General features: G+C 30.6%; 2 protein-coding genes across 2 annotated transcripts in view; one reads left to right on the forward strand and one right to left on the reverse strand.

Moving 5' to 3' along the window:
• Window positions 1-25,439, reverse strand: part of LOC136985887 (serine/threonine-protein phosphatase 1 regulatory subunit 10-like) — a 660,716-nt gene that overhangs the window by 315,405 nt on the left and 319,872 nt on the right. The gene's annotated exons all lie outside the window — the stretch shown is intronic.
• The window catches only part of LOC136985893 (neprilysin-2-like), a 97,490-nt gene that overhangs the window by 29,653 nt on the left and 42,398 nt on the right, over window positions 1-25,439 (forward strand). The window contains exons 13-17 of the mRNA XM_067283277.1: window positions 1,889-1,995; window positions 2,120-2,181; window positions 4,577-4,628; window positions 5,628-5,695; window positions 7,658-7,797. Of these exons, the coding sequence (XP_067139378.1) occupies window positions 1,889-1,995; window positions 2,120-2,181; window positions 4,577-4,628; window positions 5,628-5,695; window positions 7,658-7,797 (429 nt within the window). The remainder of the gene's footprint in view (window positions 1-1,888; window positions 1,996-2,119; window positions 2,182-4,576; window positions 4,629-5,627; window positions 5,696-7,657; window positions 7,798-25,439) is intronic.

Raw genomic sequence — 25,439 nt, forward strand, 5'->3', positions numbered from 1 at the left:
AAGTTATTGACAAGACTATGTCTTATTTATAAAATCGCGATGCCGTCCTGGCTTACCAGCTTAGAGGTATGAAGGAGTACAGTACATGTCAGGAGTTGCAATTTACCAGAGTATTAGGTGCCTAAATCATGCGCGCATAAAAAAAGAACCAGACTTGTAGGTACTCAGGGGACCATGAACCGAGTGAAAATAAAATACAAAATGGCGATACTCTTTTTACAAACAGGCACTAGTGCGAGATTTGCGCATGTGTTGCTCGTTGGGAAGTTGGAAATGTGGACGTTGTGAAATCAAATTTTCACAAACGTGCGTTGGTAAGTTCGAAATGAGAAATCGAATTTTCACAAACGAATCTTTGAGAAAAACCCATTTACCTGTTCCGTGTTATTCCCGACATATCTCTGGTCGCGATGTGCTGACCTTGACCGGTTGACCCAAGATATCTTGTTTCAGCATCAGAACGTTTTTGAAAGTAGATGGTACTCTAGTCGTTATAATTTGTGTGAGATAAACCGAGTGTCACGGGCGACACCAGGTGACCACTTACTCGACGCAAAATCAGGGACATAGCCAAAGGAGGAAGAAAGGGAGTGCAGATAGTATGGAGAGAGGAATGAGAATGGGGGAGGGTGTAGAAACGGGGGTACAGAAAAGAGGAAAAGAGGAGGTTGGATTTCATGATCGCCTGACAGGAATAGTCTATTAATAAAACGATTGCCCACAGACAAGGATACAAAATATTTACACAATAAACTGTGATAACAATGTAATATTTACAGAAGCACTGACTTGCATTGGTCCAATACAAGTTGAATCTATACAAAAAGAAAACAAAGTAAAAAAAGTCTGGACATACATTACAGTAGTTGGGAGATCTTGATGGTAAATATGAATGTCCTGAAAACCGAGAAAACGTTATTATTGTTTAAAAGAGAGTTTAAAGAGCACGGTCAGTACATGTTTTCTTCTTTCACAGCTTTAAGAGGGACTCTCTCTCTCTCGTGTGCCTGACCAAAATCACGTTATAGCTGGTGTCAGCCCCCTGACAAAACCATGATTTCACGATCTTTTGGTTTTCCTTCAAGTTAAATATAATTTTAGAGCCATACTTAACAGGTGGGCAGAGAAATCACTACCTCGATCACTTAACACTTAATACACGAACACTTAAAAAATATAAACATCAACACAACTCCTATCAGCCAGAATTGAAACACCGTGTATAATGTTCACAACACGATTTTAACAACATTTCGAAAGTATTTTCATATGAAAGATTGATTCAGTATTGCTATTGTCTCTTGTCTCGTTAGTAATCCTAGATAAAATCTGACATGAATGTCATTAATTTACATAGGCATTTTGAATCGTCTTGCATTATATTCATTATTAATGTTGGCTTAACTGATTATTTCAATTGCAAATTAGTAATATTTTTATAATGGATAAAAATAACACTATGAAAAAAGAATTTAAGAAAAAAGTAATTCGAATCCGAGAGATTTTTTTAAATTCTGTGCCCACAGGGCAAAAAGAATTTTAAGGGCCTGTTTTCATCAATCCTATTATAGGTTCAGCCATACTCACAAAGGGACTGAGGGATGGGTCCTGACATATCCAGGCATATCACTTCCGAAAAATTTCTAGGGCTTTTCGAATTATCCGGATTTAATCCCAGCTTCCAAGAGCGGTAAACTGCCACCTTAACTGCTCGGCCATCCTGTAAATAAAAGAATTGTTTTGTGACTAAATAAAATTAGCCGAATAATTTTCTCTTTATTAATATTAGTAATGTATATTATAGTTTTGATTCTTGCACTTCATAACATTGTTTTTTTACATGAATACAGTTATAATTATCATTTATTAAAATGAACAAATTTTTCAGATAAATATGACAGATATTTATATTCAGAATACTTTTGAAACGAAGAAGTTTATGTTTATTGATTTTTTCTATATGGGAAACCTATCTAAAGCTATACATGATGAAAGGTATTATAAATTCTATGAGTTTTTTAATATATAAAATTGAATGTATTAATAGAAAGTTTAAATGATTTATTATAATCTATAAGATGTCAGGAGGTAATTGAAAATACGATTTTTCTTTCAACAGTATTATATATCCATATGTAGCCAACGCCTTTTATATACCTTTAGAAGAAAAAGAATCAGTAAGTAAGTATTTTTCATATTTAAAAAAGCAAGAACGTTATCAGAATACTTTTGTAAATTTAACTCTAGGTCACCAGTTTTCAAACTAATGAGACCTAAAATTCAAAAGATATTTGCGGACCAAGGGCGTCGAAAAGGGGGGCAGGAGGGAGCAGCTGCCCTCTACTAGAAATTCGAAAAAATTTTTTAAATGCTAAGTTTTAATTAAAATAATCTTCTCAGGCTTCTTGTAAGGTAAAAAATGTTTTAATTAAGATATTTTTTCCCGTACATAGTAAATGATTAAAACATTATGAATCGTTTTTATTTTACCTACATACAATTCATGTCCTCTATCAATTTACACCATCTTGGCCCCCCCTGGCCCATTTGTTGGCGTCGTCCTTGTTTCGGACCCTTATATATTTGTTGCATAGGATGCAAATTTGTTGCAAATTATTTATTTTTGTTTCCTATACAATATTCTTGCCAAGTATTCACGAAATTGTTATTTCCGCAAAACTTCACTAGCCTAATATTATGGTAAGCTTAAATTTATGAACATACTTTATGCATTTTAGAAAGCATACATTGTCTTTCGTTTTCGATCACTGTTGTTTTAGAATTTCTAATTTTGAAGATTTTGCTTTAAGTACTTACTATTTTTATTATACATGCTTAAGCCTTAATCTAGCATTTAATATAACATATACAGTACGTAATGAACATCATTTCGAAGTATAAAATACATTAACTAATCTTTAATTAAGAAAATATTGTACTAAATTTTCCTTCAATATTTTATAAGCCATAATTCAATGAGAAAAATAAATGTCGGCATCTTATTAGAAAATCTAAAATGGCGATTTTGTGAATTAGGCAATTTAAAGTTAGCCTATTTCTTAAAATAGGCATAGAATTTCTTTCATTTTTTAATTGGCATATCGATATGCCGATTAAATAAACTACAGTGGTGCCTCATATAACGTACTTAATCCGTTCCAGGTGCACGTCCGTTAAGTGAAACGTCCGTTATACGAAAACGCATTTTCCCATAGAAATACATGTTAAAACATCTAATTCGTTCCGCAGCATAAAATAACCGTACTGTATCATAAAAAATGAACATGGGTGCGTTCTTTTATTCCTCCGCGTAACTCTGCGCGAGCGACATCCGTTTAAAAATTCCTGCGGAATGCGTTCCTAAATTCCGGTGGGAGTGCGCGCCGTCGAACGGCAAAAACGGCCGCTTGTAGCAGTAGTTTACGGTGGAAAGCAACATGGCGTCCTCCATGGCTCAGATAGTTTCATTTCCGGATACATTATGTGGTTTTTGAATGAAAATTTAGAAATTGTGAAAGCGCCAGTTAGCGCACGCGGTGATGTAAGTGTCTTTACGAATTTTTTTTCGAGGCTATTTTGAATGCTCTTTCAACAAATAATCCATTTCATGGTTAAATTTTACAATTGGGACCCTTCTTTTGCCTTTAAAAGCTCATATTTTAGAATTATAGATTTCTCCATCACGATACTATCGATAGTGCGGGCGCCGCCATCTTTCTTTCTTTCACCGTCGTTCCTAAATGCCTACAAACAGCAGCGCACTCCCGTAGTAGCGGAGACGCAGAGCGACCGCTGTTAAAGAACGGACCCATGGAGCAGTCACCAATTATGCCGGAAAGTCCGTTATTCGCAGCCAGTCCGTTGCTCGAGTCAAGTAACGGCCAAACAGAAAGTCCGTTGTTCGCAGCGTCCGTTATTCGAGGCGTACGTTATACGAGGCACCACTGTATATAGATTTTTGTCTATTTCACAAAATGAACAAAATATACAGTATACGAGATGATCATAATTGATTTAAAATTTCTACTTCTGAAACGTATAACACTTAATACTTAGTGGAAGAACATTTTGGTTTATTCATTATGTTTTTACTTTATTGTTCGTTTTGCTTGTGGTCTTCTGGTGAATATGTGGTTTTTTTCTTTTGGAGAATCCAACTAGCTACCTGATGACAACGCCTGTAATATAAATATTAAATTAATAAATAATACTATTGCAAGGTAAGAGAATATCTTAAACAGGTAATAAGTAAGCCGATGGACTATCGTACAGTAAACTTCGATTCTTAATTTGATCTTCCAGAAAAGTAAGATTAAAAAGTATAAAAGTATTTGTTTTCAAATAACACTAATAAATGATGCTAAGATTGCCTCAGATTTCAGTCTGTAATCTGACAGCAATATTACTTTTTTCATAAAGTGGGTCTGTATTTGACGTACGATTTCATAAATAGGAATTTTAATGAAAATTTCGTTTTCATGAAAATATTTTGGTTGTAGAATTAGTTTTACTGAAATAAAAAGTTAATAATTATCTATTATATGCCGACATTTTAATCAATTTTCTATAATTACAGTAATACCTTTAGGAATTTTACAACCGCCAGTTTACGCCCACAAAGCTCCTAAGTAAGTACAATTTAATATTATAAGTACGATTATAAATAGGCCTATTCCTTTTGTTTCAATTATTTCCATATTACTTTTTAAGGGTCGGTTGTAACCTTGTCACTATTCTAAAGAATAAGCTATGCACCTGTTATTTTGTGTCTGTAGTTAACTCTCAGCTAATTAGCTAAAAAAATTTATCAAGAACATCGGTAAACAAGATGAAGGAAGAGAAAACTGAATAAGCGAAAAAGTATAGCGGATTAGCGCCAGATAGACAAAAACTTTTACTATTAAATTTGGTAATTACTATGTACAGCATTTTAATATACGTCTTTTATATAGAGAAATCATTAATTGTTATACAGTTTTATGCAGTAAGATTACTTTGTACTCTGACAAGTAACGTAAAACGGCAGCTTTTTAAATCGAATTGAATTTTAAAAAGCTGCCATTTTACGTATATACTGTATTTGAAATTTAAAATCACCGTGCAATGCGGTAGGATCTCATCCTTCCATATGCTGTCAGAATAATTTTCGTTTCAAAAATCTAAATAAAGATTATCCATAGTGGAATTGGAGTAGATCAGCCATCTTGTTTTTTCTCTAATCAAAAGAATTAATTAATGACTTGAAACCGTGTCGCACTTGATTCTTGTTGACTACGAACACAATATACTACTTGTAGTATGATAATCGAAAATACTCAACTAAATAACAGGGAGAAGACAAGCCAAGTGATCGTCAGAAGCACTATATTGTGTTCGTAGTCAACAACAAAAAAATTAATTTTACTCGCACAAAATCGACCGGTTAACTTATCCAGTAGTTTATTCCAAAAATTTACAATGCATGGAGGTTAATTCTGCAGATTAAAGTGCATTTGTCTTTGAGATTAAAATTCGGGCAACTGTCGCTAAAGCATTTAAAATTGTTTTAAATATTTGAATTGTATTTTATATTTTAAAATTACTATTCCGATTATTTGATGTGTTTCTGTATTATTTTATTTCTATAGTTATCTTAATTATGGAGCAATTGGTTCCATTATTGGTCATGAGATTTTTCATGGATTCGATAGACTAGGTTAGTATTCGATTTTTTAAAATATTTTATTTAATATATGTGTAAATTTAAATACGGGATCGATATTTACTTCAAATCGATATGTTGAAGCTTTTCAATAATTTCCACTACTTGAAAAACATCTGAACATTTATTTCTTTTCGCTGATGTATGCACGTAATTTTTCATGAAAAAGGAATTTTTAATAACAAAAAGTTAAGAGTTTCCTGTTTTTTTCACACAAGTTAGTACATTGTCTCTCAATTGTAAACATTTCACACATAAAAAATTAAATTATGTTTTCTGCTGTCTACAAATATATTGTCGTATATTAGGCTATAAATAAAAATAAAACAGCAATATGGTTATTTTTCAAGGATTGATTATAGAAATCGTTCTTTATTGCTGGTATAATTTATAATTAATTCGGTGAGCATGAATGAAGGATGAAAATTCCATCTCAACTTATCATAAATTATGAGATCCGGATCAATTTCGAACCTGAATCCATAGTGACATTAGGCTGATTTCTAAGTAGCCTTTCGTAATGAGAAATATTTCATATATTTTTTAAAACTTTACCATTTATTATTGTTTTGTTAATATCAATTGTGTTGTATACTAATAACATATACTGTAAGTAATATAAGATATAGCTATTTGCTATGTTTTGCTTGCTTATTTTGTTATGTAGATTCAAAAAATACATGTGCTATGCTCCATTCCGAGTTATAACATTGTATTTTGAAACGTTGAAAAATAATAAACAATATAATAGCAAATTTTTCGATATACAATTTAATTGTACAAATATTGATATACAATACAAAAATGGACATGTTATTTAATGCTTTACTGTTCTAATATAAAAAATTAGTATCTTTTTTTATACTCTTTTCGCTCTGTTGACACTAAGAAAGTCTTTTTTAGCTATCCCATTATGGATTCGGCCAGGTAGTGCGGCCGAGTGATGAGAGACGGGACCCGGAAGGATCACTCCCGAAAAATTTTTAGAGATTTTTCGACCCGTCTGGATTAAATCCGAGATTTCCCGGAGCGGTGGCTGCCACCTTGACCGGTCACCAGGCCGTCAAAAATAATTTGTATCGATATTTGTAAACGATAATGTAGATTTGTGTATTACTCTATATTGCAAATAGTCTTTTCAATAAAGTTCGATGTATTTGACTGGCGGCTTCAGCAGATTTAGACAATTACATACAGTGCATCTGAACAGACCTGAACATTGATTAGACGCAGTTATTTAAAATAGAAATTATGTAATCTTATATCTATATTATTATTAGTCATCAGCGTGTTTCCAAATTAAATATTTTATAAATTAGTCCAAATATTCTTTATCTTACACTGCAACAATTTTCGCGTGTAATGTTGAACGATTTTATTTTAATATTTTAACAATTACTTTCTTCAATTTGTTATATTTTTATGTTGTTTAAATTTTTTAGTTTATTTCTAGTAATTATTCATGGGATAAAATTTTTATTTTATTGCGTGAATAAAATAATCTAACAAAAATAAACCCATGCGATTTACTCCTGAAACATCTTTGGATATAATTCACTGATATGTTAAAGGAATCATTTTCGTTCTATTATACAGTATAAGCCTGCTGAAAAGTGTTTCTTTCAATTAAATATTTTAATGATAATTTTTCAGTAGTGAATGCAGGAATACACCTATTATAGATAACTCAGCATTGAAATACATAGTTTACCTCTCTTTTTGAACGGTTTCCAGTTAAGTTGTCATTTTCACGGAATATTTATCACATAAGTATGAGTATTGGTCACAATATGTGTGAACATACGAAGCTTAGATGCAAATCACAATAATGCTACTGATTAAGGCAAGTAATTTATTGCCTTAATATCGATTATCAATTTTCGTTAGAATTGATATTTTGATAGAAAATAATTTGAAATTTTATTAATAAACAGACTAATATAAATTAATTTTTAGATGTTAAAAACGATGAGGACGACGACTACGAATCACCTATAAAAATAGATTGGCCTGAAGATTTTCTAGATGAATACAAAAAAAGAAAAGAATGTTTGATTAGACAATATTCGGAATATCCTATAGCTGAGAACGTTACTGTAAGTAATATTATTTATCTTGATTCTTGTTATCTAGAATTGGAATACATTTCCGACTGTGAAACAATAAGAACAAATATAATTTTACTATTTTAAACATATTAAATGGCGATTATGCAAGACTAAAAAGAGCACCAAACCTAAAAGCAGCAAAATTCTTTGATTTATATCGAACGAAACGTGGCAGAAAACAGTGCTACAAAATTGGGGAAGTTAAACTACATGAAAGCCGAGTGGGGGGGCTTGAAACTTTGGGGAATTATTTGGAAATTTGCTTTTTAAAATACATTGATTTAAATACATCTTGTACATGTATAATGAATATATGTACAGTACGATGCGTGCATGTGTGTAATAAATGAGTGTATAAGGAATGGTTCGTTTAAATTTCTTTTATTTTCTTCCTCTTATGTTGTTTACACTTTTGTTAAGATCATTAATTCAAGTACACCATGTCTTATTTGGTTTTATTTTAGCCTGTGGGACATCTTCGCTGCTGTTCTGCCAAAACCATCGGACTGATAATACTACTACCGTTAAAATGTGTATGATTCTTTCATCCAAAAGGTGTGACTAAACCAACTCCAGACATGCACGACAATTTCACCAACTCCAAATCGTTGAATGCAGAGTTTTAATAAAAACACGTATGATGATATTGATTGTTTTTCTGGAGAATATGAATATTTTAAAGAAGTTACATGTAATTTTTGAATGAATATGAGTTTCTATTCTCCATCGTGTGTATGATATCCATAAGAATTTTTGTATCTACTAAGTATTGTTAGTTGATGTTTTTCCAAAATTGTTTATAAAACGTATTTGCTATTAAGATTGACTGATTTATTTTTCTTTTGATTTTACTAATTCCGCCCTATTTCTCTTTTTTTTTTACTTTTTCTACCCGTTTCAGACTAGACTGCTTAAGGTACAGTATTTTAAGGCTTAAATTAAGAATTAGCACACAAAGCACTAAGATATCACCGTTATCTTAAAATAATTTTGAAATTTTTTTGTCTGTAAGAAATGATGAGTAATAGACAAATGTGCAGTAATGTTTAGGAAACAGAGAAGTGTGTTTAAGGAATGTGAGTAACTGAAGAATTGCAACATAGCAAACTTTTCCAATACTGTATAATGTTAAGATAACATCAAAATTAAATTATAAATAAGTAGAATTTGCAGTTTATTATTTTACATAATAACGAGTGATATATTTATTCTGAAATATTAATTTTCATTTTTGTGGAAACTGTTTTGTACTACGACTATTTCAATGTGAAAATCGATATCTGTTTTCTTATTAATATTAAATTGTTAGCATATTAAATTAGTTAAAAATAGCTTATATTATTCAGGTTGTATATGTTACCGGCAAAACCCGATTTTACGCCAAACTAGTTTAGAATTATTGTTCAAGTATACTAATGGTTAAAATAAAATTAAAAGGCAATCAATTAGATGAACAATATTTATTCAAACATAGTCTATTTAATTATAAAAAACGGGGTTAATGTTACCCTAGATTCGAAGGTGGCGGCTCGTCTCCGATTTCAGCAATCAGAAGACAGCGACACAGTGGGGACGCGCGTTCTAACCTAACCTAACCTATTCTAATAAATTACCATAATTATTAGCAACCAAATTATTAGAATAAGTTAGGTTGGGTTAGAACGTGCGTCCCATTTTTCCTGTCTTCTGATCGCTGGAATCGGAGACGAGCCGCCATCTTCGATACCTAGGGTAACATTAACCAAAAACGGTATTGATTAGAAGTGACACAACACTGGTACAAAACTATAAAATAAAAATAAGCTAATCAGTACTTATCAGTTTTTTATTTATTTTATTAAGCCGTGCACTTTTAAAGGTAATTAACTTTCGAAAATATTTTGAAAAATTCAAACGAAATAATAAAATAACTTTTAAAATCAAACTAAAATTAAAAATGAACTTATTTGTGTTTTATGATGAACTTAAATTAACCATTAATATATTTAAGAATTAATATACTTGAATAATAATTCTAAACTAGTTTGGCCTGACACGCTTACGCCAAACTAGTTTGGCGTAAAATCGGGTTTTGCCGGTAACATATATAAAGATAAATAATCAAAATTCTAAAATAGTTGTTATCACCAAATGTATGAAATCAGTATTCAACATAATTTTATTAAATCTATGTTAAAGTAAGATACTTTAACATGTATAAGAGTGCTTCTTTTCAGGCCCATCTGGGTTAGTCCACACCTTCAATAGGATGGCCGTGTGGTGAGAGACAAGCTGGACATAATATTGAATTATTTAATTCCATATTAAAATCAATTTTATTTTTCAAAGAGCAATTGTTAGAGCGCAAATAAAAACAAAATACCGATCATTCAGCGATTTCATTTAGTCTTCGGCTATGTCTCAAAACGCCCGCTTTCTTTCTCGTATTAATTCTAAACAGAAATCAGATGTGACAGAAAATTCTTTTATAAATGACCTGACGCAATACTATCATCCATCGAAATTACTAAGTACAAACCGGTATTATATATACATTTTTAAAGTCGAGATTAATGTTTTGTTGTCCGAGCAACATATAGATTAATTTTCCTTTTGATAAATGATGCAAAGCTTTATTTCATTTCCAAAGACTTTGGGAATGAAAATAAACGGATATCTTATCCATTGTAGGAATTCCATTTAAAGAAGTTTTATTTTTCTGCTATGTCACTAGAAAACAGTCATTTTTATTTGATTTTCATGATATAATGACAATTGCTGACCTGTAACAGTGTTTTAAGAGCAGAAAAGTTTCAGGGAAATCTCATATCTTCTATGCTTGGCACATGTAAGGTATTTTTAGGGAAAATAAAAAAAAAACTTTATTTTAGGAGTTTGTATCACTGAGAAGTTCAGAAAAGTTTCTTTTCAGCTCCGCGTAACGGTTTTGTTTTACAGCAAGCAATAGGCAACAAAATAGGCAACAAAATAATAGGCAACAAAATAATGTCATTAGATCATGTGCAATTACATCAATTCCAATTTGCATTGGGAAACTTAAAATGACAGAAGATAGTAGAAAGCGTGACACCAACTTAGCGGTATTTCCAGAAAAGAAGGAAATTTACTGTTTATATAATAAGTAAGATCCAAATTAGAAGGATTTTATATTTAAACATTTTACCTGGTTGACTATTGAAGCAGAATATTTATTGAAAAAATCCAGCAACGAGTTGTTTAACTTTCCCAGCAAAATTTAAAATAAATTTTAGTGGCGCCATCTGTTATGATATTTTATTTCAAAATTTTAATAGTTTTAATTTTTATAAAATGGCAAAAACTTTAACTTTATAGATAGAGATGAATTCTATAGAAAATTGTAAATGCTAATAATGAGTAAAATAATCATTAAGTCCGACCCTACTGGAGTATGATACACACGACCTCCTTTGTCTGACCTATCTTTAACCATAGAAATGTAATATCATCAACAATCTTAATTTACAAACCTCCTTGCAAAATTTCAGAAAAATTCGACAAAAAGCACATTAGGGTAAACAGAGGGTAACAAAATCGTGCTGCACAGATACACTAACATATATACACAGAAACACGCCCAAATTATTTTGCATTTTTCGATGTTGTAAGGTGTCCTAAGTCCAAAAATATAAAAATCTTGGGGGGTCATTTTTTGAGCGATCGCCATACTTTTCCTCTGTTATACACTTACAATCTTGGACTCGACCTTCACCTCTACTAGCTATGGATGTACTGTTGTCTTTCATATTTTTGAATTTTTCTTTGGATAAACGAGAAGATATTTGTAAAACACTAAAGAAAGTTGTCTCAGATATGGAAGGACAAGAAAACTATTTATAATGATCGAGAGTATCATTATCAATTTGTATTATTAGTGTACTTTTAGAATATTTAAAGTAATTTTTCGAATATTCGGTCGAAAAGCTTTCGATTCATTCCCATAATTGCAAATAAGATTGTTGATCAATAAATGCAATAAACGTTTATTGCATTCTAATCTTTCACGTTCCTGGAAAATTCTACGTACTAAAAACGATGTTTTAACTTTTGGCATAACTAACAACGGGATCAAAAGTAAAAATTGCTGTAAATATATGTAAGAAATTGCGTACATGTCATCCATATTGGATTCTAGTTACTTTTCAGCCCACTAGACTGCGCCTTGATTTCTGTACGTGGAATACAGACGACAGAATACAGAAAACTAAGTACAATGTGAAATACCTGGCATTTCCATTTCCGGTTTTTGCTAAAGATTTTTCGTCTGTGGAGTCGCCGCTATGAAAAAATATTTTTACTAATTGAATACATTTTGAAACAGATACAAAAATAAAAACAAATTTTGGAGCTATATTTAAACTGAAAATAATACTTTATTATTTGTATAATTAATATGAAATATAATTTCAGGAATGAAAAATTTATTTAAAATATTTTTCAAAATATATTGGTTAAAAAAATCTTTTTAAAAATAATTTAGAATCTTTTTAATACTTTTCTTATTACTAATTCTCTATCAAATACTATTTTTAATTAATAATTAGCATAACAAATTATTATTTTATGATAAAATATAAAGAATTTTACAGCTTGACGGAAACTCGACAGTTTTCGAAAACATTGCCGATAACTGTGGACTCTTTCATTCCTTTTGGGTAAATTACTATTTTAAAAATGAACATTAGTATTTTTTCAAATATAATATTAATATTATTTTATATATTATACAGGCATATGAGAGATATTTAAAGAAACACGGCGAAGAGCCAAATCTTCCAGGACTTGACTTTACTAATAGACAAATGTTCTTCATTAGGGCAACTCAGGTACAGTACCTATAAATATCCTGCCTGTTAATATTTCTAACTTATATTTATATATTCAATGTAATCTGCAATTTCATAATGGAAGTTTTAAATGAGAAAATTAAATATATGAATATATTGTATTATTATATTACAAATAAATTAAACAAATATATATATATATATTTTTATTATTTACTTATTTATTATATCATTAAGCTATAAGTTATGTCATAAATATAATTGTATGATCACATTATAATTAGAGACTCCATTATTGCATAAATCATTGTATCACATCTCATAATACATTAAACACACACACGCACATAGTAAAAAACTTTCATCAACGAGTTGCTTGAACTTTCCTGGCAACATTTGATGGTGGCATCTGTTATGATATTTTATTAAAAACTTTTTATATTATTAATTCTTATAAAATGTTTTTAATAATAAAATAGCATCAATCCACCTGATAAACAAATCTGTCTGCAAAATTTCAGAAATTTTCGACAAAAAATACAGAAGTTATTAAGCTTCAAAGAGGCTGAACAAAATATCGTGCCCCTGCAACACTCACACCTATACACACACACATTAACATCCATACATACAGAGAAAAAACATGAATTTTTTGCATTTCTCTCTTTTGCATTAACTTCTTTACTACCTTCGTATTGTTATAAGTAATAAATAGTGAAAGATGGTTGCACCCACATAGTAAATACTTACACGTATAAATGCATAAATGCATAGAATGTACTATTACTCTATCAACACATATATCAGTTGTAAAATACAAATTTAAGAATAAATTCGTTTTTTCTGGAAACGATTAGAATCTTCTATAGCGCATTAACCACAGTAATTCATTATTTAGCAGATTAACTAACGTTATTTTGCAGTTACTGCTACCACACCTCTAATGAATTAGAATTGTTGAGTCTTCTGAACGTAGTTAGTGATAGCAAATGGTCAGTATTTTGAGTTATTTTAAATTATTATATCTATTTCACAATGAAATCATTTTACTGGCGAATTAAAAAAATATATATAATTATGTATTTTCCATATAATTTATTAAACTCACACACTTTGTAGGCAATATAAATAATACATATATAACAACATAGCAATAAAAATAAAAGTAATCATAAATAACAAATATTACAATGTCTTATGATGTGCCGCCCTCTGTTGAGAAAGAAAGACAACAAATAAAGCCACAAACAATCAATCAAATAAACTTTCGTTATTATATTATATTAATAATAGCTTATTTTAATTTATCGACTGTTTGAAACTGCCTGCCTTCTCTACAAACATCTCTACTCATTATTTCCCATAAATTTTCTGTTGGATTCGGGACTTCTTGGTGGCTATTTCATAATATTAGTGTTTTACACTTTTGCCAATCCAGTGTTGATTTTGACAAATTCTTACATGAGCATTGTCTCGTAGATATGATATATTAAAAGGATAATGTCAAAACTCTTCCACTTGCTGCAATAAATAGAAACGTCTTTTTTTGTTTTTGTTTTGTTTTATTTTAAATTTGCTTTACACAACTGAAGCTGGTAAAAATTTAACAAACTAACAAACACTAGACAGAGTGTACAGTATATAGTATATATATACTATTTAGTTTAGTTATATATGCAGATGTTTTATAACTAATTATATTAACAAAAAAAATTATGTTTTAGTCTTAAAGTATTTTTGTGTGTGTGTGTGTGTGTGTGTGTGTGTGTGTGTGTGTGTGTGTGCACTTGTATATTCATTTAGACATTTTTTTGCTAATAGATGGAATGTGAAAAAGTATATGACATGAAAAAAAAATTCAGTTCTCCTTCTCATAGTCCTGGAATATACAGGTGAGAAATAATTTAACATTTCAATTAATTTCAACTTTTTGATAAGCTTCATTTATATAAAGCAATATTTATTTATTAATATTTCTAAGATAATATTATTATTTGTCAATAAATACCAGATGTCTAATAATGGCATAACCCAATACATATATTGGGTTATTACATTATTAGACATGTGGTATTTATTGACAGATAGACATTGAAAAGACAAATCCATTCCAATCTGTTTATAAACAACAAAAGTTTTATAATAAATTAAGTTATATTCGATGATTGCTTAACAGTTTGCATATTTTTATTTAAATTCTTTATTAGTATTTAAAAGATAATTTAATAAGTAATTTTGATCTGAAATTTTACAATTATACACAAAAGAAATGTGTTTTCAGAAGGAAAAACAATTGAATTTTTGAAAGAATTCCGGTGAAATTTAAAAATAAAACTGCAAATAATTGCACAAATATATTAAAGTAAAGCAAACAATTATTCTGGGAAAACAAATGCAAATGTGATAACCAGAGATGAATTTTTTTTCTTTGTGAATATTACTCTCTGGCTTATAAAAAATTGCATTATGCGGCACATTCTAATAAAACGTAAATTTTTTTAACGCTGTTCCATCTTACACATCGTGAAAGAATCGTCAAAGATGAGAGATGGGAGGTACAGTAAGAAAAGAGTGATTGTTTAATTAAATGGTACACAACATGAATGAGTCGAAAAACTTACCTCTATTCCTGATTGACTAATTAGCTAAACTTTTTTAAAGGCGCCTCCACATATCTGGTATTCACCGAATGTCTAGCAAACATTTCACTAGCACCGAGTAGTGCAGTGACGAATATTCTTTATTCGCCATTTCCTACTCCTTGTCGGTAAATTGTGCCGAATCAAAGCGGACGAATATTTTCCTCCACACATTCATGCTGTCCACGCACACATTTGTGTTCACATTCGTGTATTTTCCTGATTTTGGTCATTATTTTCAAAATGAAAGGGTCTAATGAAACGGTAATTGAGATGGGAAATATTTTGTCGCTAAAGAAAAAGAAAAAGAAAAAAAAAGATTCATTAGTGGCGTCGTTTAGATCATGTTAAAGCAAAATAAAGCTGAATGTTAAAAGTGGGATACGAACAGGGAAATATATAAGGCTTATATATTTGGCTTATATTATAAGCCAATCTGGTTTACTTATTTTTCATTAACAGATATGAACCATTCATTACTCTAAAGCAACGGCTTAATTTATTGTTAGAGAACTGTCTATTTTCTACATCTCAGAACAATATTCGTCATTCCCAAACCAACCTATGCTCGGCAAATAATCGATTGATTGTACTGTATTGTACATATGTGCTCGCCACATGAAAGCACTTCGGCAAATGCTTTAGCTAAAGGTAATCATTTGACATTAATGAGTGCAGTTCTCTGTTATCAGAATTTACCTCTATTTAGCGAAAAGACAACGGATATTTTTACAAAACGGACGAAGTAGTTGGATCAGATGTTTAATCAGCAAGGCAAAAACGAATGTTCACTTGTAAACAACTGATATGTTTCTTGTCCTGTCACAAGACTAAAAGCTACCAGACTTGAATTTTTCTGCTCAAACAAGGTAGCCTTCAGACAAAAAAAGAAAAAAAAAGCAGCACCAAGATAGTTTAGCCTTTGGGTGATATTATTTCTTTCCCAAACACAATAGCTATCCTAATACTATATGGTCATTACATGCATGAAGGCGTATTATCTAAAATATCTGGTTCGTCGAGCAATTCATTGTTTTTATCATAAACATTCCTTTTCTATCAATTTATTGGATGCTCTGATATTGTTAAGTACTAGATAGAGGTGTGTTACGTCAGAGATATCAGAAACTGTTTTCGAAAAGCAGGATTTGTTTCTGAGGAGAATTGTTATTTTGAGAATAAAATTAAAGATAAATATACTGTTTTGTGTAATATAATAAAACTAGCATATGCATTTGGATGATTCTCTCATCCGTAAATTTCGAAACTTACAGATGTACGCATCAATGCACACATATCTATGAACAACATCATGATTCCAAGTACAGTGGGTGATCGGTTAACGAACATAATCCGTTTCAAGACTTTGTTCGTTATCCGAATTGTTCGTTAACCGATTATCGATTTACCATAGGTTTTTATGGGAATTTGATTAATTCGTTCTGGAGAATCCAAAACATAAAAAATATATATACTTTCTTATCACGTTTATTTATATGTAATAAAAATACATATATACATAGTGTTGCATTTTTATTAGTCATGTGTTTTTCCATTTTTTTTTTTTTTTTTTTTTTTTTGGAGTTAAAGAATCTGTCTAATGTCGATTGTTTTTTCTCTCTTCTTCAGGATTTTTCGGAAGTAATTAATAGCATTGTAATTGTAGAGATCCCCAAACTTATTAACCTCAACCTGGTTTGGATGCCATTCTAAGACGGTTGTTCTGACATCCTCCCACTTTGTCAAAAGATCTGTAATAGCAGATATCGGATAATCCTGTTTTTCAGAAGAAAACATATCTCGCAGAGTTTCTTGGTGTTCTTCATTTGAGTTCGTGGCGTTCTGTCGTAAGATCCGTTGCAGGTTCCATTATGAGCTTTTCAGTGTTCTTTATTTCTCAGATGTGATTTTTGTACTCCTTTGCTATTATACTCTCACCTTTCGAAAAGAAAAACCGACACAAAACTTAACGAATGCCCGCCCGACAGTCTTGGAAATACTACAAAAAATTGTTTCTGTCAGAAAAATAAAAGGCTGGAATTACAAGGGAGAGTTTCAAAGTTCGGTGAAATACTATCCGATCAGTATATATTGGGTTGAGCGTCGATGTTGACGTTTCCCGCACTCCGAAAGTTTTCGAATTGTTACCTGAAGACAAAAGAGAATCAAATGGTATTCGTTATTTTCTGTCGCTTCTTTTTATGTTTGTTCACAGAAGTGTTCGTTGTCCGATCATAAAAATCTTTCACGAAAGTGTTCGTTATCCGATTTGTTCGTTAACCGATCACCCACTGTATAACATTAGATGCTTGTTGATATTAGGTACTATACGAAATTGAATATGCGGAACTATCAAGTACTAAAGACAACAACATGGATAGTATTTTGAATAGACGTACTTTTTACAAACTGAGTCGTTTCTTTATGCAATAGCGCATTCTTTGTATTCTCAGAAAATGTAGATAAACTAGAGAAAGGTAACAAACAACAAAAGCTGACTGTTACAAGTCTTATTACTAATTGTTACTTTTTCCAGTTCTTATGTATATAACAACGAAAATTATTATTTGATTCTCCGGGTTTTTCAAATTTCGGCGTTTTGAGACTCCTCAAAAAGTCAAAGAAACGGGGAAAAATTTCTTGAATGTATATGTAAATACATTGTAGTGAGATGAAATGGTTCGATCCCAATATTCTTAAAACCGATAAATTTATTATATATAAAAGAATAAGATAATTGTAGCATATTTCGTCTATATACTGTACCTAATAGCGCCTAGGACTGCGGTAACAGAAGATGCAAACCTCATAGGGGAGAGGTAGGACATAAGAGGTATACGTTTGATTGTGACGGATATCGTAATAACAGCAAAGATAGCGATACATTTCGTAAAATACAAATCGTGATTAAACAGCACGAGTTAGGACACAGCATAAACGCATGCTATGACATCATCGATTCTGAGCTGATGATGTGATGTAGAAGAGGATGAAACACAATATCCGACAACGTATTACAGTGACACGTATTCGAAAGTAAACTGACAATATTAACAATATTATTTCGGAATATGGCGTAGCATAGAAGTCATTCCCTTAACATTGACAGAGTAAATTATTGATTTTGAGCGTAATGCATTTATTGTTTATAGATATAAAAACAATAGATAATTAATTATAGTTACTCGTGATTTTTAGAGCGACATTTCTCGTAAAGCTTCTGAGATCAGTGATCTCAATTCTGACCCCCGACCTTTATGTTGTGCCAACTAAGATTAAGCTCTGTCTCTGCTCATGCTTCTGAATAAATTACCCAATAACTATATGCTTAAAGCAGGGGTGTCCAACCCGCGGCCCAAGGCAAGTTCCAATGCGGCCCAATAAACGTGTAAACAAAACCGAAAAATTTTTAAATTTTTTTATTATTTATTTATTTCAACGGCATAAATTCAACAAAGAAGTTTCACAAAGCTTAAACCTTTATACATATTTTATTTTTGAGTGGAAAAGAAATATTTTCAAATATTTGGAAATGTGTGAATGAGGAAGGAATACTAAATAAAGCAGGAGTTGTGACTCAAAGGATTATAGGTCTCAAATTAAGGAAAAAGAGAGAAAGGCCAAAAGATAAAAAGTAGTGAGAAAGGTTAAATAGATCTTCGTTTATGCAAATATTGACAAATATTAATTTTCCAACCTTCTTTATGTTTTGTTTTTCCTCTCTTTTCCCTGCATTTGGGTCTATAATCCTTTAAGTCCCAACTTCAGCTTTATTTAGTATTCCTTCCAGTATTGTAAGATTTGGCTACTTTGCGCCAAATTTGGTTACCCTTCATTTCAGTTTGGCGTAAAAAATACGATTTGGTGCATTGGCTACTTTTTGGGTTACATATTATTTACAAAAATATTAGTCGAATTATAAATATATTAGTCGAATAAAAATGCACTTTAAAATGGTGTTTCGTCGTTTTTTATTAATTACAGACACAAATAAAACAAACATTTGTGTTTCTCAAATTAATTTTTTTATCTCTTTTATAATAAATGAATTTATCTATTTCTAAGTAAAAATTGAAAGTGTCTGTAGAAGTAATTTTTTAAAATATCCTTCTTCGTGATAAAGTTTTAATACTTATTACTATAATCTAGATATGTTAATCCTTAAATATACTTGTAACATATTATTTCAGGATTGGGCCACAAGCATATTATATATACTTGTGGCCCATAACTCCATGACTTCTTCCAATGTGGCCCAGTGAAACAAAAATGTTGGACACCGCTAGCTTAAAGCAATACATTAACTAATGATATACTAAGGCATATAAAAATAAAATATATTGATTTATAATATAATTATATTGTTTAAAAGTTAACTTTTAAACATTTGACAATATTTAAATTTAAATATTTTCATTTAATTACTAATATTTAAAATAAATATTTTCCGTAACAATTTTTATATTAATTATCTTTAAATTATTTGTTTCATATCAAATATATTAATTAGATGTATTTTTAGATCTATTGGTCCTTTAAGGAATTTCCCGGACTTCTCAAAAGCGTTTAAATGTCCTAAGAACAGCTTCATGAATCCTGAAAATAAATGCCCATTATTTGGATAAAAGGACATAAAGTTTCACACATTAAAAATATATTATTCTATGATATATTTTAATTAGGCTATTTTTATTTGTTTATAAGTCTAAATATTTATTTAATTAACGGCAATATTAAAATTTTTTGGAATATTATTGGATAGTTATAGTGGTTTTTACTTAAGAAGAATAAAATTCATACAATTAAATTTCTACTTACTGTTTTATAAAGCATTAAATTTTTAAAATGTATACATACATTACTATATCGTTAATAAAATGCAGGTGGTCCCAAATTTAAGGTGACCAGACGTTCCGCTTTTGACGAGACAGTCCCGATTTTTAATAATTTGTCCCGCATCCCGCGGCGTTTTAAAAAAGTCCCGACTTTTTGGAAGGATTAAATTTTTGTCAATTATGTGTCATAAACTTGCGTCTTATGTATAAGATTCGGTAAAGATCGTTTCGTATTGTGGCTGTACGCCATCTTATATATATAATTCTCCTGTCACAATTTTTGTTACCGTACTCCTCCGAAACGGCTTTACCGATTTTTACCAAATTTGATATGCATACTCAGTAGGTCTAAGAATCGGCTACTATCTATTTTTCATACCCCTACACCATTTCCCCCCTTTCAAAAATATATTTATATATGGATTAAGGCTTTTATATCCAACAGATGGCGCTACCTTCCGACGACCTAAGTTTGCTTTTCTGTAAGGCATTCTGCTTTTCTGTGAAAATTGACTGAAGCAGATCATTTTCTATCTATCTATATAAATAAAATATAACGTTTGTTTGTTCCTACCGATTCCTTTGAAATTTTGACACAACGTTGCATTCGAATACGCACGTGTTTCTATATAATATACATGTCGAAATTCTCCATACTGGGGGGAGATGGGCGGGATTAAGTCTTACCGTGAAGAACTCGGCTTCTATTATACTATTTTACATGCGGTTTTTTTGCGTTTTTAATTGCGTCAACAGAATATACACTAAAAAGGGATTTTTCGATATTCCCCAGCGGGAAAAGTGACGGGATTAAGGCTTACTGTGAAGAACTCGGCTTTTATTATACTATTTTAGATGCGTTTTTGATTGCGTTTTAATAGGGTACGTCAAGAGAATGTACACTAAGAAGGGATTTTTTGAAATTCCCCCCACGGGGGAAGTGTTATACATTTATAATAGATACATTTTGAGCCACAACAACGCGTGGCCGGGTCAGCTAGTATTAGATATATATTTTCTCTCTTGTAGAAATTTCTTTCCCAACCCTTCTGGTGACTAATCCCTTTTGAACAAAAGAGAGGAATGTGACCCTGAGGGCTGTATGTGAGAACAACGGGCATTCTTTGCTGGGACATTACAACGATATCGAACATTTTCATTGGGTCATTCAAAACGACAACTTAATTGGGAAGATGTGCAAAAATAATTCAATCGCATTAGTCAACATTCTCCAGATAGCAATATTTCCGAAAATGATCTTTTTAATGAAGTATCATTATTAAAAAAATATATTAATAAGGAAAAGGTTAAATCTTGGGCATCAGCAAAAATCTCAACAGAGAACAAATGGCTAGAAATATTTCATCATTTGAAACAAACTATGTTCCATACAATAACGCATTAAAAATTGTGGAATACAAACTGTTTCTTACCAGGAACAAATGCCCGGACTGAACGCGTTTTTTCTAACGTGAATAAAGTGTGGACATCCGACAAATCACAATTAAGTGTTGAGACTATAAAAGCAATATTATGTGTAAAATATAATTTAACAAATTCATGTGAAAAATTTTATGACATTTTAAACGACGACAGCCATTTATTTAAAAAAAAATTCACTCAAATGAGAAATATGTAAAAGAATAAAGAGTTTTTAAAAATTTATAATCTATATATATAAAAACGAATGTATGTCTGTTTGTCTGGCTGTCTGTGTGTTTGTCCTTCATGCATTACCACACCATTTATCCAATTGCCATGAAACTTCGGGAAGTTGTTTAATACATTCCCGCGAAGGTTTCTGGCATATGTGAAGACCATCATTTCCCCCCTTTCAAAAATATATTTATATATGGATTAAGGCTTTTATGTTCAACAGATGGCGCTAACTTCCGACGACCTAAGTTTGCTTTTCTGTGAGGCATTATGCTTTTCTGTGAGAATGGACTAAAGCAGATCATTTTCTATCTATCTATATAAATAAAATATAACGTTCGTCTGTTCCTACCGATTCCTTTGAAATTTTGACACCACGTTGCATTCGAATACGCACGTGTTTTTATATAATATACATGTCGAAATTCCCCCCACTAGGGGGAGAGGGACAGGATTAAGGCTTACTGTGAAGAACTCGGCTTTTATTATACTATTTTAGATGCGTTTTTGATTGTGTTTTAATAGGGTACGTCAAGAGAATGTACAGTACACTAAGAAGGGATTTTTTGAAATTTCCCCCACGGGAGAAGTGTTATACATTTATAATAGATACATTTTGAGCCACAACAACGCGTGGCCGGGTTAGCTCGTAGTATATATATTTATTATATTTGCAAATTTTACATATGCTGAAATTTTAAAAAATACAATACAATTTATGCGTTTTTTATGATGAAATTTTGTTGCTCTAGAACAATTTTTTTAACAAGACAACCCCTCCCCCTCTCCGTGAATTTTGTCTCGCTTTCCAATGTTAAAATCTGGTCACCTTACCCAAATTAAACTTGACATTTTCCAGCTGGCTACAACAAAAACTATTCATCAGAAAGTCATGAAAGCTTTTTAGAATGCCTTATTGAGATGATAGGAATTTTTTTCTATAACGAAAAAACAAATTTGTTTGAAATAAATTTATGTTTCAAAGAAATTTGGTGGTAAAAATTTATCTTACAAAGAATAGTAATTCATTCTAAAAATCCATATTTATTATTACATATTACTTCTGTAAATGTATTTACAAAAACTTATATATAAAATAAACAGGGAAATCTAACTCAATATATAAATATTTATTATTATTATTATGAGAATAAGTGCAAGTGAGTGGAAATGTGTAGGTAAAGTATTTAAAGTAATTAATTTACAGATTTATTGTAAGTTTCTAATTTCCTTTTTCTTCCAGGCATATCTTTCAAAGCTGCTGTTCTTGCTTGACAATAATTATTTAAAAATATATTTGAAATTATATTTAAAAAATTTTCCAAAAGAAAATATGGCATTGTTCCACAGATACATGGAACACTGACAGATACTAAATCAATTAGTTCAATTCTTTCAAATGAAAGTTTAATAAATAATTCTTCTTGTGTTTTTCACTGTAGAAATTGATCTTCATACTTAGCTTGTAATAAACATTGAAAAAGCTTATATAATTCAACAGTTAAAGAGAGAAATAAATCAGATGGATATGAAAGACCTCTATCAATTTCCTTAATATAATTTATAAGTTCAGGGTGTAAAATGTCAAATTATAATTCTTTATCTAAACAGGATATTACTGATTTACTTTACACATGAAATCTGTAATAATTTACGAACATCATAACCAGCAATAAAAACTAAAATTTTAATGATAGACAAAGGAACTGTTATCATTTCACATTCAATAGGAACATCAACAAAACATTCGAAACAAATATCCATCTGTGATTTAAAGAAATCTTGCATATAATTTTCTACTTAAGCTGACATTAAATCTTTAATATGGAAATTCCCCATTCTCTCAGATTTCAATTTCAGTAAACTTAAAATTTTTAATTTTTTTCACATTCTAAAACCTGCAAAACACTAATATGATAACCACCACCAAACATTTGGCGATATTGTTCAAATCTACCTTCAAGATTTTCTGTTTGAAACTTTCCCGAAAGTACAAACTTCGATGAAAATTTTTCAAACAAATATTGAATAAGATGAATCATAGCATAAGTTGTATGTCTTAAAGCAAAATGAGTTTCATCTGACAATCTTCCATGTTGTTTCAAGTTAAATTTCTCCCATGCATCTAAAAATTCTATAAAACAATTCAGAAATTTAATTTGCTCATCATTTTTAGTATATATTGATCCGCAGTAAAGATCCCTTAATCGCTTTCCCTTCTCTGAATGTTTTACATTCATTACATTCCACCATGTTGCAATTCTTTCAATAAAATCTTTTGTCTGTATATAATCTGCATTTTGTGCAAATTCCTGCAGAGCTGCAGCTACTTTTTTTTATCACTGCATACGAAACATTTTGCGTTTCTATTGATAAAGGATATAAAACCTTTAGAGACAAAAATGGTGCAAACTTCACAATTTTGCCTTCTGCTCTTAGTATTTCTTTTAGATGAAACAAACTAGCAACACATTTTGTTTTCTTTTGTGTGTCGGGATAAAAAAAATGTCTGGTTAGTATGGTGTTGATTCAGCCAATTATTTCGAATTGATTTTAATAAGTGCACAGAATCAAATAGTAGGAAAATCAATTCCTCTGAGAAATGATTCTTCACAGATACTTTTAATTCACCACCACAAAAAAGAGTAAACATTTTACAATTTATTCTGTTGTTATCGGCAATCATGGAAACAACTTGATAACCAATGCTCGCTACAACTTTCAACACTTGTTTTGTTAATTCCAACAACTGCTCAGCTTTAAGATTGCAAACTGGATATAATGCAATAATATCTTTTTCTCTAGAAAATAATGATGCCACTAGTATTGCCAAAACACATTTAGCTTCTGACATTTTTTTCATTTACTGTTAATTCATAAATTCTACCACCTTTGTATAATGACTCGGGTTTACACGTATTTCATCTAATTGTAGTATAACTATTTCATCTTTTGAGTTAAGGCATCGAACTTTTTCTTTAAGATATGTAATATGTTCAGTATTTGGATCAATATTATTAGTAATGCAAGTAGTAAAACTCCTTCGATAGGATGTATGTAATAATTACTATTTCTAATGAGCCTGTATGCAGTTGGAGAATAGAAAATAACATGGAAGCCCATATTAAAGTCTCAGAACTGTATCTTGGTTGTTTCGAACTAAACAAATTTATCTGTTCACAGAGAAATGATAGTTTTGTATTTGAAAATTTAAAAGAATCCTCACTCTCGGTGCTTAAACATTCTGAGATTATTTATGCAGTTTATCTTTCATTTTTACTTCTGTTTTGTTATATCCTTATAAATCACTCAATAATGCCTCAAATTTAGTCCATCGATTAACTTTTTTTTAAATCCTAACAGCCATTTAAAGTTTTTGTTATCTAATTGGGTTCCATTAAAATATATGCATATATCAAAATTTTGAAACAATTTAACAGCATGGGTTACTTGTGGAATATCTGATATTGTAATTTTATGCGGACTCGACTGTATTATATAAGTCGACACCATCAATTAAGTAGTCAGTTTTCTGTGGTCCCGGCCGACTTATATAGGCATTAATGTTAAAAAACTCCGGTTTACTCGACACTGATAAGTCATCACCTTCTCCCGAAAAAATGAATTCAATCCGCACGTGTCACTATCCTTCGTTTTTTTCAGGAGGGGAAGTCGATTTATTTATTAATATATAA

The sequence above is a fragment of the Centruroides vittatus genome, unplaced genomic scaffold, assembly GCF_030686945.1.
Source record: "Centruroides vittatus isolate TY-2023 unplaced genomic scaffold, ASM3068694v2 contig_980, whole genome shotgun sequence".
NCBI lineage: Eukaryota > Metazoa > Arthropoda > Arachnida > Scorpiones > Buthidae > Centruroides > Centruroides vittatus.